This window comes from Acanthochromis polyacanthus, chromosome 3 (assembly GCF_021347895.1).
Source record: "Acanthochromis polyacanthus isolate Apoly-LR-REF ecotype Palm Island chromosome 3, KAUST_Apoly_ChrSc, whole genome shotgun sequence".
Taxonomy (NCBI): domain Eukaryota; kingdom Metazoa; phylum Chordata; class Actinopteri; family Pomacentridae; genus Acanthochromis; species Acanthochromis polyacanthus.
This window is the reverse complement of record NC_067115.1, coordinates 41,945,640-41,964,513: the sequence shown is the minus strand read 5'-3', so window position 1 is coordinate 41,964,513 and position 18,874 is coordinate 41,945,640. Positions and strand designations below refer to the sequence as shown.

The following is an 18,874-nucleotide window of genomic DNA, read 5'->3' as shown; positions in this document are numbered from 1 at the left end:
TGTGACCCCAAACTTTTGAACAGTAATGTATTTCCTAAAATATCCAGTTTATCCCTTCACATTTAAGAACTTTGGCTTGTTTTGCTAAATGCATAAAAGCAGTTTTGCAGAAGAAAAAAACATTTTATTAGGACAATAAGTTTCAGCTTTTACATGCAATACAACCACAGCCAAAATTGCTGGGGACGATAAAATAAACGATTCATTCGTCTTTATTAGTGGAAAAACGGGTGTGAATTCAGCTTTTGTGTTGATGTCATCGTGCTGTACTTTTCTCACAGGTGATAAGAATCAGTGTGGAAATTCCCTTATCCTCTGTCAAAACAAACATTCAGTGCAACATGAAGGGTTACACTGGACCTTTTCTCCTTAAGAGAACTGTTGAAGCAGAGTTTAATAAATTCACATTTTGTATTGGTAATAGAAGCAGGCATTCTTGGTCAGCATATGTGGCAAGTACAGATTAGAAACTAATTGGGCCCCACACAATAAAACAAGAGAACCGTTGTAAAATTTAATGTGAGCGCTTTTTAAAAGATCATGTTAAAAAGTTAACTGTATTTGGCAAGAACAAATTCAACTCCCAAGCATTAAAGAAAATAAAAAGAGCAAACCTGAAGTAATGTAAACAACAAAGCCAATCCTCTTTAACGCAGACTACGACCCACCCACACAATACTGCAGACCTGTTCTGCAGGTCACAGGTTCCAACAGCAGCAGATGAACACAGCTGCAGTTGTTTTCAGGTGTGGAAAGACATTTGTGACACTCCTTCTACCAGGAGTGGAAAGTCCTGATATGAGCTGCCCAGCATTCCTTCAGAACTCTTACATGTCACAGTAAGAGTTTTTAATGCCCTCATTATTATTTACATGTTTCTAGGGGTAATAAACATGAAGATAGATTTGTTTGATTTGTCCTGAGTTTTACTGCCGTCACTGTGCAGAACAATGTAGCTTAATGGAATCTTGTCTCCATGATTATTTCTTACAACCAAAGAGAAATCGTTTCCATTTTGACTATTTAAAAAAAAAAAAATCCATTTAGTGTTCTATAAACACCACAACTAAAATTGTGTCACATTTGGATAAATCTATACAAAAAAACTCAGACACAGATTAACCAGTGCAAATGTGACACCAACCATCTACATGAATAGATACCACTTAATAATGGGGAGATGTGTCTTTTTCAATTCTGAAAGCATAAATGCTGGAGAAGATGTAAACAAAACACTGAGCAGATTCTTCAACTGAACGTGTGTTTGATGTGTCCTTCATCTGGAGATTGTTTCCTTGACAGTCTCGCTTTGGTGTTTGGAAGCAGCCATTCTTTGACAACAATCTGCTCTGTTGCATCTGATAAAATGCCACAGGAGCAGAGGCCAGCTGAGGGTGGTGTTGTCTTCACAGAGACCAGACAGAAAACAGCTGAAGGGTGCCTGGAAGCTCACCAGATTGTCTCCCGGAGACAAGAAGCTTTCATAACCACTGTAGCCTCTTAAAATGTGGGTGGAGACACCACACTGTTGGAAAGTCATTGTCCAAAATGCCTCATTGTTCAGTATACCAAAATATAAAATATCCTATTCTATTCCAGAATGTGTTTCAGCTCTGTGACTTCCTCCAGTTCCTTTCTTTCAAAAAGGCTTAACAGTGCATCGATTATTGTTGCATGTTCATTTTTTTCGGAAGCTGTCTGCAGGTTACCCTCAATGCTGCGTAAGGCCCTAAAAATCTCCTTGGACCAAGAAAAAGAGGGTTTTCATTTCAGAGTACAGCTTTAGCTAAGATCTGAAGCGGCAGTCAGATGGAGCATTAGGATACAGCATCACTCCTGAGTGCACAGGTTTAGTCTCTACTGGCCACAGTTCACCTTGAGGTGCAAATATACAAACTGGTCCTGGGTTACCTGAGTTAATACCATCACTAAAGCAACTTCAGTCCCAAAATAAGTCCTATGAAAGTTGATTCACTACCCCTTGTAACCTGTGACCATGTCTCCATCACCAAAGTCCACCATCACAGCGTGTGGACGGTCGTAGGCTGGCACAAATTCCTGTTCGTCCTCTTCGTCCTCTTCTGGACTCAGAGAAACACACTCTGTCCTCACGGAATCACCTGCAGAGTCACTGTCTGTCCTGCTTCCCTCAGGTATCATCTCTGCATCTTCCAGCTCCTGGTCGCTGCTCTCTGAAAACGCACTACCCATGTAGTGGGATGTGTCAGGAAAGGGTGAAGCAGGGTCGTTGTTGCTGTGCTGGTCGTCCTCAGAGCTGACCGACAGCCTCTTCAGGAAGGAGACCGTAGAGGTGACTTCTGTGGGCTTATTGTGATGGCGCATAACTTTCGGGTTGTGGTCCAATCGCTGTGTTTGAGACCAAGTATTTCATAAATGTTAAAAACAACTTACACAACGCCACCACCAAATATGTTTTTCATGTTTTTTCACTTTGACACCTTACCAGAGCATTGGGTTCTTTGTCAGGTACGTGCATTGTCCAGGCAACCGACTTAAAAATGCAAACTACCACCACAATGATTATGAAGACAAGGATGCAGAACAGTATAACAGCCACCATTACCACATGGATTTCTGCAAGAAAAAACAAAGTTAATTTATTATTTGACTCAGGTAGTGGAAAAGTCAAAGCACGGATACAAATAAGAAATGACTTTACACCCCTGACAACTGAATTTATTCTAAAATTGTGACTCCTTCCATTAAAATATTCCCAGGGAACCAAAAGTAGTATTACAAGGTGTGCAGGAATGTGCACTCTCCAAAGTTTTCTCACAAACCTTAAAGGGAAACATAAAACAAAAATACTCCCATAGAGAACAAAGCGGAGCCAGCTCAGACAACTGCTGGACAAAGTACGAACCACAGATTGGCGACAACGCTCAGGTTTTCTGATGTCACTCCTTATTTGATTATTTTTTTCAAATTACAGAATATATCCCCTTTGCGCCCTACAAATTGTGTTCTTTTCCAGAGTCTAAGCTAACCCGTTCCAACCACACAGTGTTTGGAGGAGCATTAAAATGAGAGTAAAACTAGAAACATATTCTTTTTAGACGGTAAACAAACGGCTGGCCTCATCGATGGGACCACAGACGTCCCCTACTCACTACTCTCCTTCCACTTCCAACAAACACACCGACCTACTGCATGACATTAACACACAGCTTCTAAAATAGGATTAATATTATCCTTTGAACTGAAGTTCAAATGTGCACAAATAATTTTGCACACTATAAATATTGCAATTAGTTTGAGGACTTTTTCTAATCATACCTTGAATCTCTGGACTTGCTCTTTGATTAATGATACTTGTTTTTCATTTGTCTTCTTACACTCATGGTGTATTAACTTGCCATCTCAATATTTTATCTTTTAAAATGTTCTACTTGCCACTGTGTGTACCGTCATGCAGCAGAACCCCAACACAGATTCCTCATATATAAAAACCTTCTTGTCAGTGACACGGTTTCTGATGATTCTGTAATGAAAAACTGCATAGAATTTTGTAAAAGATCCACAATAGACTATTCTTTGACACTTTATATCAAATAGTATTCTAATTAGAAAACTAAATAGGCTCTCCTAACACCCTATTACAATCATTTTTGCAAATAACAGCCTAATGAGAAATCAAATACAATATCAGATAGGCATATATTGTTGCAGCAGCTGTCCAGGTGGCTGGTCTCAGACCATTGTGGAGGTCCTGGTCTGATGTGGTTTCACGTGATCTGTGGCTCTGAGGCTGGTTGGATCTACTGCCAAAATCTCTGAAACGCCTTTTGAGACGGCTTACAGTAAGAAATAAACATTCAGTTCACAGGCAACAGCTGAGCCTGCTGTCTAATCAGCATCTTGATCTGCCACACCTGTGAGCTGGATGGATTATCGGAGAAGAGCTCACTATCACGGATTTAGACAGATTTGTGAACAATATCTGAGAGAAATAGACCTTTTGTGTACGTAGAAAAAGTCTTAGATCTTTGAGTTCAGCTCGTGAAAAATGGAAGCAAAAACAAAAGTGCTGCGTTTCTGTTTTTGTTCAGTGTAGCTAGTGAGGGAGCATAAACAGGTAAATTACTTCACACAACAGACTGAGAGAAGGAAAATAGATAGACAGATAAAGTATGTGATTTGGTCAGCAGGGTTAGTTATTTAACGCCCCACCCTGTTCTCCATCTTAGCGTGTAAATACTGAACTACTTCCTTGAAGGCATGTCTGAGTCACAAACACTATACAACAGAAGTCCTACATTCAAACTGAATCACTTTTCAATAGCTGCATCTCAGCTGAACAACAGAGGTGAAAGGTCCAAAAGTGATTCTTTAGAACAGACACACTGAAAACACTCAACGTAGAAAATCAGTGCAACAAAAGTGAACGCATCCTGTGAAATACGAGCTAGAAAACCTGAGAGTTCTGAAAGTAAATGAAATACACCTGTGAAAAATAATTCATTTAATAATGCTGGGTTTTTTTTATTTTGTATAAGAGCAAACACCCTTCTGTTGTAGTCAGAAATAATAGAATTAAATGGTGAATAGGTAACTGGTCTGCATTTATTAAACACTTTTTTACTTTACTGGCACTCAAAGCAATTTGGAATAATTCAACAGTTCAGTGATTTCACACAGTGGTGCATTCCCCTCTGGTATATACTGCATTTGTGGATACAGATATCATGCTCACTTTACATATACGTCACTGAATCAGTGTTTCTAAGAAAACTCAACAGTCATGTGGGTTTTTGCAGCATTATCCTTTGAAGAAACCCTCCCAGTCTGAACGTACCAGTTGAAACACGGGCACAGATCTCCGCCGTCTCTCTGAACTGGTTAACAGACTTGCTATCAAACAGCATTCCTTTCAGCCTGACGCACTTCTTCACTCCCTCAGGGAACAGCACATCAAGTTTGCAGGTGTTTACTCCCATCATGCATTCTTGGTCGAACGGTTGCTGAAACCATGACAGAAGAAAACGGAATTATTACAATAATGAGCACAAAGCTCATTTGATCTTATTTTAACGTATTCTGAGCATATGTAGTCTCTGCAGAGGATGAAACCTGGACAGAAACCAGTCTAATAATCAATTCGTTCATGAACAGTGCACTGAGTTCAAACTGTTTTGTCGATATTTATTGTTATTTATAAGGCACAAATATCAAACTTTTACTGGTTTCAGCTCTCAAAATTCAGGATTTTCTGCACATTTCTGTTTCATACTATTGTAAAATCTTTGTTTTGACCTATGAGTCTGACAGAAAACGTTATTTAAAGACTCTGTGACATTATAGAGCTTAATAGATTAAACAGAAATAACCAACAAATAAATAGATCATTTATGACTTCACCCCCCAAATACCACTAATAAAGCATTTTAATGGAGTTATTTTTCAGTTATTTTATCTTCTGTACATAAATGAGACATAACGCAATGTCATTTTCAAAATAATAATTTAAAAAATAATGTAAAAATCTATGAAGATGTAAGAGCAAATACTTTTTACAATGTCCAATGTGCAATAATGTTCTTATCAGTGCACCAAGGCTGTTTATGGACTGTTCCTATAAAGCTTCATGTCACATCATGCCCTCCCTGTATTCAGGCTGTACAAAAGTCACCTACTGTGAGATATTAAATGCCATCTGTGTCCAAAAAGTGCTATTAAGATTAAGGTGGATTGTGCCTTTTTGCTGCTACGCTGATTTTTCTGCTTCAACTCAGCATCAGCAAAAAGTTTCCTTAGTGTGCAGGCAGATTTTCCTCCTGACAGATCCAAGAAGTGCTGAAAAAAAGAAGAATTTGTGATCCAGCTGCTGGAAAAGCTCAACTAATATCAGCTTTTCAGTGCAACATCCATTTTTACATCAGTCCTAAAGAGACAGTCAGGTGTCACATGACAGAGCAGGGTTTGACATTCCTGTTTTTCCTGTTCATGCTGCCCAATCGAAAGAATCCCTTCCTCGTTCACTTTAGTGGCGCTGATGGCAACGGCTGCATTCTCTGTTCTTATATCCTTCCACTGCAGCTCGGCAAAGAAGCACTGTTCAGAAAATTCACTGCACTGTTTGGAAGAGAGCTGCTGAATTCAGCCTCACATCAACTCCAGGTGAACCTTGAACTCATACAACGCCCTGAACTGTAAATCTGATCCCCACCAGTCACACCGGAAGCTGTTTAGCAGGAACTCTTGAATAACCAGTGTGCACCGGAGGAATGAGTACTTTATGTTCCCATGGGCACCTGGCTGTTGTTTTAAAAAATCATCCTCAGGGGAAAGCAATCTTGTTTTTACTTTTGTCTATGTTGTTTTTGTAAATTGCTTTTTACTGTTAGAATTGTTATATTCATTTTTATATGAACTCTTCCTAATAATACTGGACATATGACACAACAAGACAATTATTTCAGAAGCTCATAATCTTAAAAATCCACTGATAAAAATTTTGTTTTTTACTTTTACACGTCAATTTATATGTTAGATGGGATATCATGAGTGCTCTCGTCAGTCAACATTCTTATCTTCAAACTGCAGTGAACTGATTCAAACTGGCTTCATAGGCGCCAAACACAAAGAATCCATCCTTTCAGCTTGCAGGAGGCTTTCTGTAATTGCTTGCGATTTTTTCCGAAGTGGTTTCCAGTTTGGGGCTGCACAGTGGCTGGAGGTCAGCACCGTCACCGTGCAGCTAGAAGATCCTAGTTTGTGCCCCCGCCTTCCTGGGATCTTTCTGCATGGAGTTTGCATGTTCTCTCTGTGCATGTGGGGGTTTTCTCCAGCTTCTCTGGCTTCCTTTCACAGTCCAAAAACATGCTGAGGTTAACTGATGTTTCTAAATTGTCTGTAGGTGAGAGTGTAATTGTTTGTAATGCTGTGACAGACTGTTCCCTGTCCAGGTGTCCCCTGTCTTCATTCTAAGTCAGCTGGGATAGACTCCAGCCCCCGCCACCATAAAGAGGATTAAGCGGTGCATAGATAATGGATAGTTCAAACATGTATGGTTGGATCATTCCAATTTTCCAACTTGCTACTGTGTAGAGTAGTTTACTGTGATTGACTTCTATCAAAGTCATTTTAAGGCAGGAAGGAAACATTTACATGGAATTTAAATATGTATCTTGGATACACAGAGAAGTTTTCAGCTGTTTAATCAGTGATCAGAGAGGGACTTTATGAAAGATTTGAAAATGTATACAGAAATCTGTCCCATAAATGTGACTTGTGGGTGTTTCTTGTACACAGTGTTTAATGTATCTCTTCCCTGATAAAGCATACGCTTAGTTGAAAAGTCTGAAGCCTTCTTTGTTTACATGCAAACTTCAGGGGGACCAACATATTAAACCATTGCTCTCTAACACTAGTAGTGGTCAAAACACATGGTTGAATGCTTACATATCATACCACACACCAAATACAATAAATAAATAACCCACTTTAAAACCGGGTACCGTTAACAGTGTGTGCACTGGTGAATGCCAGCCAAGTCTTACTTACAATATATTCTGTGCCATTTTTCACTGAAGAGACGGTGTACGAAAATACGTGGGCAGCATCTGTCTCCAGCTCCTTGTAGAAGTGGACAGGATTTGGGAAACTCACTGTGGCCCCCGACCCGTCCTCTTTAACATCCACAGGAGGGAAATCCAAATAACCTGACAAGAGAAATTTAAGTGAACTCTCTACATAAATCCTGCCTATCTAACTACAAATATCTGCATATTACTTACATCGTGTATCAACCGTCTTTAAATAATTAAAGGAGAATGAGTTTGACTGCACTCCTTCAGATTCCTTTTCTCCCTGTATGGCCGATACGGTGACGTAAAGGAAGCCGTTGTAGTTCTCTTCAGATTTCCAGACGAAGTGGCTCAGATCAAACTGACGATCTGTGGTTCTGTTCTCTTCCCGGTTCCTTCAGTAAAAGCAAGAAAGCAGCAGAATAATGAATTCATGCCAAATGTACAAAAACTTTAGAAAATATACAAGATTTTTATGTAAAGCTACATGTAAAAACTCATAATCTAAAGCAAACAGTGTATTATTGTAATTATAATCAACAATATTTCTTTATTGACCATAGTTTTACTTCCCCCCCAAAAAAAGGTAAACTCTAAATTACTTTACAGGTGGACAAAGTTCTCTTAACATTAATTAGTCAAATATAGAGGATTGTTATATCAAGTTCTAACTAAATATAAATACTACAATTGATTTTGTCTTATGTCAACACCAGATACTTGTATTCAGAAATTACTACTTGTACGGTATACATTTATGTATTTTTATTATTATTATTTTGACATTAAATTACATAATATAACCCAACTAACAAGTGGACTTTTCTGTAGTATTCAGCCTGGTTATTTGTTTTGTAACATCATTAAACCATGTTCAGCCAATAAATAAATAAATAAATAAAACACATGATGTTAAATTAAGGCTAAAAAAATACTTCAGTTACAGAGAATTACAGTTGTTCATGAGGTGGTTTTTTCTGTTATTTTACAGTAGTTTTTGGCACCACAGTTGCCGTTTTCAACAGATTTTTTACAGTGTAAATCTAACAGGAAATTTGTTGGTTAATCAAAAATGAGTGCAAAAAGTTCAAGGTTTCCAGCTGTCAGCTCCAAAATTTGACGAAGACAATCCCAGGTTATTTACCATATTACGATTTATACTTTCATATTTTTCAGTAGAATAGCAGCTTATTCTTACCCAGAAGATCCGCTAACGTTTACCCAAAAGGTTGTGTGCGGTTGCAGTTCGCTGTAATCCCAGCTGACTGAGACTTTGGCATTATGGCAGATCACATTTACGTTTGTTGGAGGTGGAACTGGAAGAAAGAAAAGCAAGACAGACTATAAAACAAATATGTAACTGAAGGTCCATTCATCTCAAAACAGTTGGACATCTGAGCCAGTACGCTGAACATAACAAATCTGGATTTATGCATTTTTAAAATTTTTAGTAAGATGATTTTCATCAACTTACATGGATCGTCCCAGAATAGGAGGACATTTTACATCCCACCCATAGAATTTCAAATAATACATGTACAAAATACTAAAACATGGAGCTGTTGTGTAAATGTTCTTGTCCTGAGACCAAATCTAAAAAAAACTTGGAGAAAACAATGTTTGAAATTTTTCTTTTAAATACCAACTAAGTCTGGAGTTCCCCCTAAAATGCATTTTCTCTTGTCCCACTCCACTGATGACCAAATTGAATCTCAACTAAAACAGTTAAAATGGAAATTCAATCTTCTTTTTATGGTATTCTTTTTTTCACTGATATCTCTTCTAATTGTGGGAACTTTTTTAAATCAACATAACATTTTAAATAATCATTATTATGCATGGAACAACTTGTTAGCAGAACCTTTGTAGCTGGTAGAATAATAATAAGAAAACATTGAATCACATGAAACACTGGAATTAACATCATCAAACAGTTTTCTAAAAGAATGTGTAGAGCAAAGCTATGTCCTCTCTTCTGTTTTTCACATTTTCAGAACTTTGTCAGCCTTGACTGAATGCCTCACTCTACCTCATGCAACCCTGTTATTCATATTATACGGAAAAGACATTCTTTTTACTTTTTCTTTACTTTTCTACATCAGTCAGTTCGTCCTCTTGGTCAGCAGTAACAGCTAGCTAAACATCTCGCTTCTACTCCTGAGAAAAAGCTAGCATTAGCATGGATTAGCAACTCTGTCACTGTGATTAGAGTAGGGCTAGCAAACAACAAATAAAACATGGAGTAAAAATGGTACCATTGGTGTGTAAGCTGAGCCAAACAAGCCTTTAATAGTTTATTACCTAATACTGATGAATATGTAGCATAAAATTGTAAAAGACAAGGTAAATTTTTCAAAAAAAATTTGAAGCCCAAATTGCCTCCAGTTCTAGAATGACCCATTTTCCAACAGCAGACTGATGACAAAATAACTGAGAAAGAAAACTGATCTCAGACTCCATCTGGCCATGCTGTAGTTTACAATCAGCGTCATTTCAACTCTGCTACAAGAAAATGATGTACATTTCTCCCCCTACCCGGAGGTCAAGAGTCTGAGTGTCGTCCTCGAAGGTCATTCCAAACCCACATCAATACCATCACTCGGTCTGCACACTTCCATCTTTGTAACATCAACCGGAACTCCCTCCCACCTGACATCCCAAACATCGACACGCTGGACATTTTCAAATCCCACCTTAAAACCCACCTGTTCAAACATGCAGACTCATTCTGACTTCCATTCCTTTCTTCATCTGTTGTTTTAAAACAGCTACATTTCCTTCTTTAAATTTTTAAAAAGATCTTTTAGTTTCATATTGTTTATTTAAATGTGTTTTAACTCTGTTTACTTTGTAGTGTCCTTAGGTGTTCTGAAAGGTGCCTATATATTAAATCTCTTACTATTATTATTATTATTACATTGAGACAGTCGTACTCCCCTGCAGAGCTGGATGCTTAGAATGTTTCATGAATTAGTGCCAAATCAACTTTGGAAATATGTTACTCACCCAGGTGTAACTCATAAAATGGCACCTGATTGAAACTAATTCAGCCTCAGTCAACAGTCCTGCCATAACTCCTGCCTGAATTACAGTTTTAATGTTCAGTGTTTGCCGAAGCTGTCATTTAGCTCATGCTCTCTGATAAGAACTGGCTGTTGTATGACATTTAGCAAGGTGTGTCTGAATGTCAGGTTGCACTTTTATTACTAATGACCTCATGGCCTTTTTCAAGTGCCAGAAATGTGCTGAAGTGCTGACAGTAGACAGGTTTGATTTCAATCAAAGACTTGAACCAATGACCACCTCTCCTGGAGCAGAAGAAAATCATCAACGATATCACTCGCAGGAATGAGTAGGAGTGATCATCTCTATGTTTCTTTCTTTGTCAGGACCAAGTGAATCTCTCTAAAGTTTTGTAAGTTTGAGTTTCTTACATGCTGGTGTTGGGACCAGAATCAACTTTCAGCTACAGTGACGGAGGCAACAATCACTCAACCAATCGGACCTCTACAGACATGAGATTCTCTGCAGTTATAACACCACTGCTGACCAACAAAGGGGTGAGCAAAAAAAAAGAATTTTTAACACCATTTTGCAGCCATAAAGGGTGTGTGAAGCACCAACACATTCTACTGAACAGTTTCAGTGAAGCACCTTTAAAGCACCACCCTTTGTCTTCTACCTTAGCAGCACTGTGTTACTAGGTATGTGGCTGCAAAAAGGAAACAACAAGAAGAACATAAAGCACAAAGCGCTGTGGTTGCTCTTCAGGATTCCAATGGTCTGAATCAATCGTTTGTCTCTGGAATTTAAATTTATCTTACAAGAAGCGTATCACGGAAAACAAGAAAAAACTGATCACAGAAAAACAAACAAACTAAAAAAAAAACCTCGCCAAAAAACACCTTCATGCAAGCTTTGGTAGCAGTAGTGGAAAATGACATTTTGGCCGTTTAGCAGCCATACCAAATGCTGGCGGATTTCAAAACCACATGGAAGCAGTGAAAGCTGTTGTTGAAGTTGCGTCACAGCCGGAGAAACCACCACAGAGGGCTGCAGGTGTTCATCCTTCTGTGTATTTTTGTGTGTGGTACATTTCTTTCATAATGCATTTTAACAAAACATCACACCACAGAAGCTCTAGAATTTTTTGACCGCTGGATGTTAAAAAACACAAAAGCTTTAGTAAAGATGTGTAGTGCCCACAGCTGTCACCAACACTGGAAAATATGGGGACTCCTCATGTTCTAGACAGGCTGTTTGACGAGTACATTTACATTTTTAGAATTTCAGTGCAGTCCGTGTTTCTCTCTCTGCTCTGCACATCAACTCTAAAAAGATGTTTCATCATGTTAAATGATTGCTCCAACAATTTGCTCCTCTATGTACCATTTTTGAGCCACGCTGCAGTTGTTTTATAGAAGCAGAATGTTTTATTTTCCTCTCTGTCTCTCTTGCCGTCTCCTCTCTGCTCTGTGGACACACTGCCTGCAATTCACCTAAAAGCTCTCAGATTTTTTGTCTCAGCGCTGACCAACCATGGCCTCTCGGTCACGTCCAGCAGTGCTGATGTTCTGTATTTACAGGACCTGGCACAAAGGAGTCATTCTTAACCTGAAATACTCACATTAAATGAAGTGACTTTAATTCAGTATCACAGTTTTAAGCTTATGTTCCTGACAGAACCATACATCACATGATACCTTCTTGGACAAAGTCTAAAATCCAATGATTATTTTCGTTTTACAGTTTTCTTCTAAAAGAAATGCTGCGATATTGGTGATTTTGTTTTGAAAATTGTCAGAAAATCCACAAATAACTCCCTTGAATAAGACTGTGGTTGGCATAACAGATCAAGTCTAGCCAAGTTTATTTATGCAGCGCATTTAAAACCTGAGTTAAGTCCTGGCAGGCAGCAACAAAAATATGCATAAAAAACAACACAGGAAAAAGATTTAAAACTCCCTTTGCAAAACAAAATTAAATGGGCATAACATACAGAAACAATGAAAAACAGGACATTAACTTTAAAAATTGAAAAAAATTAAAATAAGTGAATAAAAAAATCTGTCATAAATACAAATTGGATATTGATGTGAAAATCTCAAACTAAAAATGATTACTTCTTGCCACTATTTGAATCCCACAGGTGTAGCATGAAGTAGGCCGGTCGCCTTCTTCTACAGAAAATGAAGTTAGAAAAACACTGTTGTCTAAAATATAATCCCTTTAGAGCAACCAGAGAAACAGTTACAGAATAAAAACAGGATTCCCAAATACTTCGGACCAAATGCTGTTCTGGTTTGTTTACTGGATGTTTTTATTCAAATAATTCAATTCTGAGGAAATTGAAACAAATGTAGTGACTCACATAAAGTGAGCAGGTGTTCATCAGAGATTTTCCCAACACACACACAGATATTTTATGCTTTGCCCTTTGCTTTCTAATGGGGACTTTTACAGTGTCGCAACTGATCAGGTGAAAGTAAACTCCAGCACATGAAATGATCTGTGATGAAATGATTCAGAGCGCAGAATGTGAACGTACCACAGAGGACCGGTTAGTTGTGTTCCCAGACAACAGCAACAAGCATTCATCAGGGAAATGAGACCTGGGGCAACTTTAACTCTTCAGGTGAAAGAGGAACTGTGACTATTAGGACTTTTTGAGTTGTAGTAACGTCTACACAGAAGTCAGACCTCACAGAAACCCCATTACACTCACTTCTGCCTTCAGAAACATCCAGAAATTCAACATTAAACTGAGAATAACTGTCAGAGCTTCTCAGTGCTTTCTCTGTGTTAAAAAAAGTCCAGAGTTTTGGTTGCTTATTGATGGGACTGTAAAATGGCACCAATTAAAGGGAAATAACCTCGGACACCTGTAACTCTTCAGAAAAACTTTTATATGTCTAAAGTCTAAGAACATGGCTGACTTCCAGTGAACGCAATACAACACAAAGTCTCTTGTTTGGAGCTTTAATTGATACTCATTCTGTAATCTACCGGTACATTTGGCACAGGTGACACTGCAGAAACTATTTCAATTAAATTTGGAGGATTGTGTGAAATCCCGTTGCCATGTGAACCACTGGTTTTTTGTTCTGGATTTCTGTGCATTTCAATTAAGTCCAAATGAGGGGGTTAGAAGCAGAGTGGTCTAATTCACAACCACAGTTTTATATAATTTCTGTAATATTTTATATTCTAACTCACAGTGGCGCTTCCACTGTTAGACTGTTCACATAACTTTGAACCTACTTTTCTCAAAAACTGCACAAAGTGGATTAGACCACTCTGCTTCCAAAGCTCTCACATATAAATTTGCCAAAATATTTCAGTATTAACCTGAAACACTGACAAACCCCTGCCACTGTAACCTGAACATGAGCTCTGATTGGGGCTGCAGTCATCCAAAGTGGAGGTCAGCTTCATAACTAGTGGCTTTGTCATGTACAAATAGGACAAACGCAAACCGCTGACAGAACTTTAGATACACAGTCTTGTCTAGAATGTCACTGAGCTCCACCAAACCAACTGGAATAACAACCACAGAACAAGATCAATAAAGTACGCCCTCATACTTTTGAGCACATGTTGTACTGGTGTATTTATAGATATTCATCCCCACCCTGACATATATGTTCTATACACACCATCTATTAATCAGTAAGTCATTTTTCTCAGGTAAATTAATTGTATTTTAGAAATGCTGGTGACGTCAATTACTGCTTCGCTTTGTTCAACCTACAATTCAAAATCATTCAGTTTTCCAGGATATATAATCAAGGAAACCCAGAAAATCTTGTCACGACTCAAAATAGATTTTTTTTGGGCACCGTTGCTCAGCTGGGGGTCTAACTAACTGATCATTTATCCAAACAGCTGAGAATTCACAATTAGATGACTAAAAAAAAAAAATCACAAAGCAGAAGTGGAGAGTTCAGGAACGGCCTCATCACAGCCATGATTGAAATCCCATTGAAATGTTTTGAGGGGATTTGAAACAGGCAGAACACACAAGAAAGCCGTTAAGTATCTTGTGAGTTGATGTCAGACATGGTGGACTGTTGTGGAAAACACCGACAAGAAGCTACTTGGTCTAAAGGGAACAATCTGATTCCAGAGGTGAATAATACATTTGTTGATATTTTTGTCCAATAAAGGACTGACAAAGGTCACTTTTGTAGAAGCTGTCTTCAAATACATCACCTATGTTGGAAGACTCAAAGTTGAGCCTCTCCTGCACCAAAGAGAGTCAAGTGATTGCTCATCCAAACATACTTTTTTTTAACATAACTGTTACAACTAAGCAAACATATTTTCATTCAATTTTGCAATATTTGAGTGTAACAAACACATATTACATGCTACATATTAATTTGTATGATTGAATTCATGTTCACAAATTAATGTTCAGTTTCTCCCTAATGTTGGCTCTTTCCTGATTTTTAAAACGTAAATAATCATTTAGATATCTTATCATTTTCACCCTGTCTCTTATTTCTAAAGAAAACAAGTTACACAAATAAAATGGGGTTGAGTGGAAGTAACACGCGCTTGCTTATTAATTGAAAACTATGAAATGTGAACTGGATTTTTTACCTGGTTTTAGTTTCTTTTGGACTGTTTGGACTTCTGTTGCCTCTAGTTTTGATTAACACCAGGTTTAAGAGAATGAACCGGCTGTCAGACCAGCTAATGATTTAAGGAGAGTCTTCTTACCGGGCACAGCAGAAACCCCGCCGACCAGCAGGAGCAGGACAGTGAACGCACCGTCCGGCAGCATGTTCAGGCCTCCGTCCACCGACAAATCAAACCGGAGTGACCGAATCACGGCTCCTCGTTCCCTCAGCAGACCGTCAGATGAGCGGCATGCGGAGCTTCTCGTCAGCGCCTATTTCTTTCCGGTTTGTTCCTCTGTAATTCCACAGAAAGTTGAGCAAGAGCCTTGACTCACATCCTCGACTGATCATCCTCCGCCGAGAGTCACACTGACACCAAACAGGAAGCTCACCTGAAAAACACCTGGCTGACGTCACTGAACGTAGTCAGCACCACGGGCTGGTGTTTTCAACATAAAGGTCGTTTACAATGATAATATTAATTCTACTTAATTCTCACCTCAATCTCCCTCTAGTCCTCCTACTACTACTGATAATAATTATTTTTATAATGTCACTAACACTAATAATTATAATGTCATTATTATTCTTATAAGTGATATTATTGTATTTTACTTCTATGCTGCTATTAGTGATAATAATAATACTAATTCATTCATTGATTTGATGAATACATTTGCTCAGTGAAAGCAAGGGGCTGTAGTCATGTGATGAGTCTGTCCCAGTCGACTCAGGGTGAAGGCAGAGGACACCTGGACAGGTAACAGTCTGTCACAGGACTACATATAGAGACAAACACACTCACATTCACACCTACAGACAATTTAGAATCACCACTTAACCTCAGCATGTTTTGGACTGTGGGAGGAAGTTGGAGTACCTGGAGAAAACACGCATGTACAGAGAGAACATGAAAAAAATACAGAAAGATGCCAGGGCCAGGCACAAACCAGGGATCCTCTGGCTGTGAGACGACAGTGCTAACCACAGATCCAATGTGCAGCCCAAGGTTGTTTATGAATAAACATAAAAAAGCACTTCAGTATCAAAATAGTTTAACGTAATTTTAAAATGTCCAGCTGACTAAAGTATTTGTTATGAATTATACATTACCATTCAGAAGTTTGGGTTCACTTAGAAATGTCCTTATGTTTGAAAGGACTTCATTTGAGGCACTTTACTGTACGTGAGTATTTATTTTTTGTGTTTTTTGTGTTACTTTGTACATTTTAAAAGTACACGACAGGCCAAAAGTTTGTAAGCAAGATCAAATGTGTACAAAAAAGATAAGAGTCACTGATGTAATTTGCAACAAAATATGAAAAGTCATTCATCATCAAACACATTTTTACTAATTATCAGGTATTTGTATCTGTACTCTTGTTTCTTTACTCAGCTGTGACAAGCAAGAGTCACAACTTCACTGCAAAAGTAAAAAAATAAATCACAATTGCGTTATTCACTGCAGCGCTTTGATTTTTGAGAGACTGCAGACAAAAATTCTAATACATCTCCACTGTGTCCATATCTCTATGGAAAGTCAAAGAGCTAAAGTGAATAATGCAAACTGTTATTTGTTTTTTTCTTTACTTTGCACTGAAACTGCTACTCTTGTAAATCTTCTTAACCCTAAAGCTAAGCAGTTCTTTTCTTTTGTTAACATTTATTCAGCAATTATCTGTCAACTTAAATGCATACACTATTGTTCAAAAGTTTGGGGTCGCCTAGGAAATTTCATGTTTTCTGTGAAAACTCCCACTATCATTCATATGCTAACATAACTGCACAAGGGTTTTCTAATCATCAATGAGCCTTTCAACACCATTAGCTAACACAATGTAGCATTAGAACACAGGAGTGATGGTTGCTGGAAATGTTCCCCTGTACCCCTATGGAGATATTCCATTAAAAATCAGCTGTTTCCAGATAGAATAGTCATTTACCACATTAACAATGTCTAGACTGGATTCCTCATTCTCATAAGGACATTTCTAAGTGACCCCAAACTTCTGAGCGGTAGTGTATCTAAAGGTAAACAGAGGAAAATCAATGAAAGCAAAGTCTCATCATGCAGTGAATACATCTCAAAACCCATAGAATTCAAACAGTTTTTTATTATTTTTACCTTTTTAAGAAAGACTTTGTGAACAGAAGCTTGAAGTCACTTCCAAATGTAGTGTAAATAATGTGACTTTTACTGTAGTGTGAAGCTCATAAAAACAATATATTTGAAGTGTATCAACTTATATCGGACTGTACACAACAATGCTCTGTCCCGGAGCACCGCTATGTGAGAAGTAAAACTACAGGAGATCAGCAATAGACAAGAATTTCAAGTAACTTTAGATTCAACCAGCAGTTCTGAGCTGTTTGGCCTTGTGAGCACTGCTTTCATCCGAAAAACAGAACCCCAGGGACAGAACTTTAATAGATATTTCACAAAACATCCTCTCTCTCTCTATACGCCGCTTTATCCTCAGTAGGGTCACGGGGGGTGCTGGAGTCTATCCCAGCTGACTCGGGTGAAGGCAGAGGACACCCTGGACAGGTCACCAGTCTGTCACAGGGCTACATATACAGACAGACAATATTTCACAAAACAGAAAGATTAGTGTGAAAATCTGTAAAATCATGTTTTTGTTGTTGTTTGTTTATATTTTAGAATTCGACACATCTTTATACAAGCTGTGAAAGTTTGCAGGGGATCAGAGCCCTGGTACACCTGAAAACGAGCTCAAACCATCTTCACATCTCAGGTATTCTTCAGGCATATGGGTTCTGTAAAGGGTTTTGAGACAATCTGAATTGTAATTGGTACTATAGGAAAAAATGTAATTCCACTCAAGTGCAGCTATAAAAGCAAAATCCTGTACTGATGCATCAATAGTAACTATTTATTAATGTCAGATTAAATATTTTTCACTCACAGGATCTCTTTTAATACTGTATTTCTCTTTGCATGAAGTATTTCTTCACTGTTGTTTTCTGGGAATCTGGATCTTTCTCCTTCTATTTCAGTGTGAGTTGTAACAGTTGGTACTCACACAGAATTTTTAAAAAAAAAAGTGGTGTCAGTGGGATTACTGAGAGAAGCAGCAGTGGTGTCATGACAACTCTGACTCTTCCCATGATCCTCCTCTCCACCTCGGCATGCCCGGCCCTCCTATCTCTGCCCATTCAGCCGGCCACGTGAGCAGTAATTACAGCGGCCTTCTGCAGGCCCAGGCCACTAATCCTGCAGCTACAAATCCCCCCCAGCCCCACCCAAAGCACTGAGCATCCCGCTGGGTCTCCTCCAGACAGATGTTGAACCTAACAGCTGGATTGTGGACATGCTCGGAAGTTTTTGAACAGAATAGCTGCCAGCATTGTCATCAACAACATCTGGAATTCCACAGCAGAAATGATAATCCTATTGGGTGCTATTGTTTAATGAACAGAAATTTGCCACTGATTGGAAGGTTGGGAGTACTGAAGGACATTTAGTTGGGTGTTCTGTGGCTGAGACATGCAGCGTCCATTAGATGGGTGGTTTCAGAAATGGAGGACACTTGGGCTTCAATATTTTTGAAAATTAAACCTTCTCTTATGATTTTTTGTTACATATTCATCAACAATAGTAAATAAACTATCAAAGGGTTGATTGGATCAGCTTACACATCAGTGGAAAAATTTTTATTCCATGTTTTATGTGCTGTTTGC

At 38.4% G+C, this 18,874-nt stretch overlaps 1 protein-coding gene across 1 annotated transcript; it reads right to left on the bottom strand.

The window, feature by feature from the left end:
* Positions 1 to 500: 500 nt before the first annotated feature.
* ifngr1 (interferon gamma receptor 1) lies at positions 501 to 15,522 on the bottom strand. The gene is made up of 7 exons (XM_022220279.2): positions 15,273 to 15,522; positions 8,746 to 8,863; positions 7,758 to 7,942; positions 7,525 to 7,682; positions 4,817 to 4,982; positions 2,465 to 2,595; positions 501 to 2,367 (listed from the first exon to the last, which is right to left on the bottom strand). Exons 1-7 carry the CDS (start codon positions 15,334 to 15,336, stop codon positions 1,975 to 1,977), a joined length of 1,215 nt encoding a protein of 404 aa, XP_022075971.2. The 5' UTR covers positions 15,337 to 15,522; the 3' UTR covers positions 501 to 1,974.
* Between the last annotated feature and the right edge of the window lie 3,352 nt (positions 15,523 to 18,874).

Excerpts from the sequence above, each read along its gene's own strand:
- ifngr1 (XM_022220279.2), bottom strand. The coding sequence starts at position 15,336 with ATGCTGCCGGACGGTGCGTTCACTGTCCTGCTCCTGCTGGTCGGCGGG. Across the intron at positions 7,943-8,745 it reads AACGTTAGCGGATCTTCTGG|GAACCGGGAAGAGAACAGAA; the intron begins GTAAGAATAAGC and ends CTTTTACTGAAG. Across the intron at positions 4,983-7,524 it reads AAAATGGCACAGAATATATT|CAACCGTTCGACCAAGAATG; the intron begins GTAAGTAAGACT and ends TCATGGTTTCAG.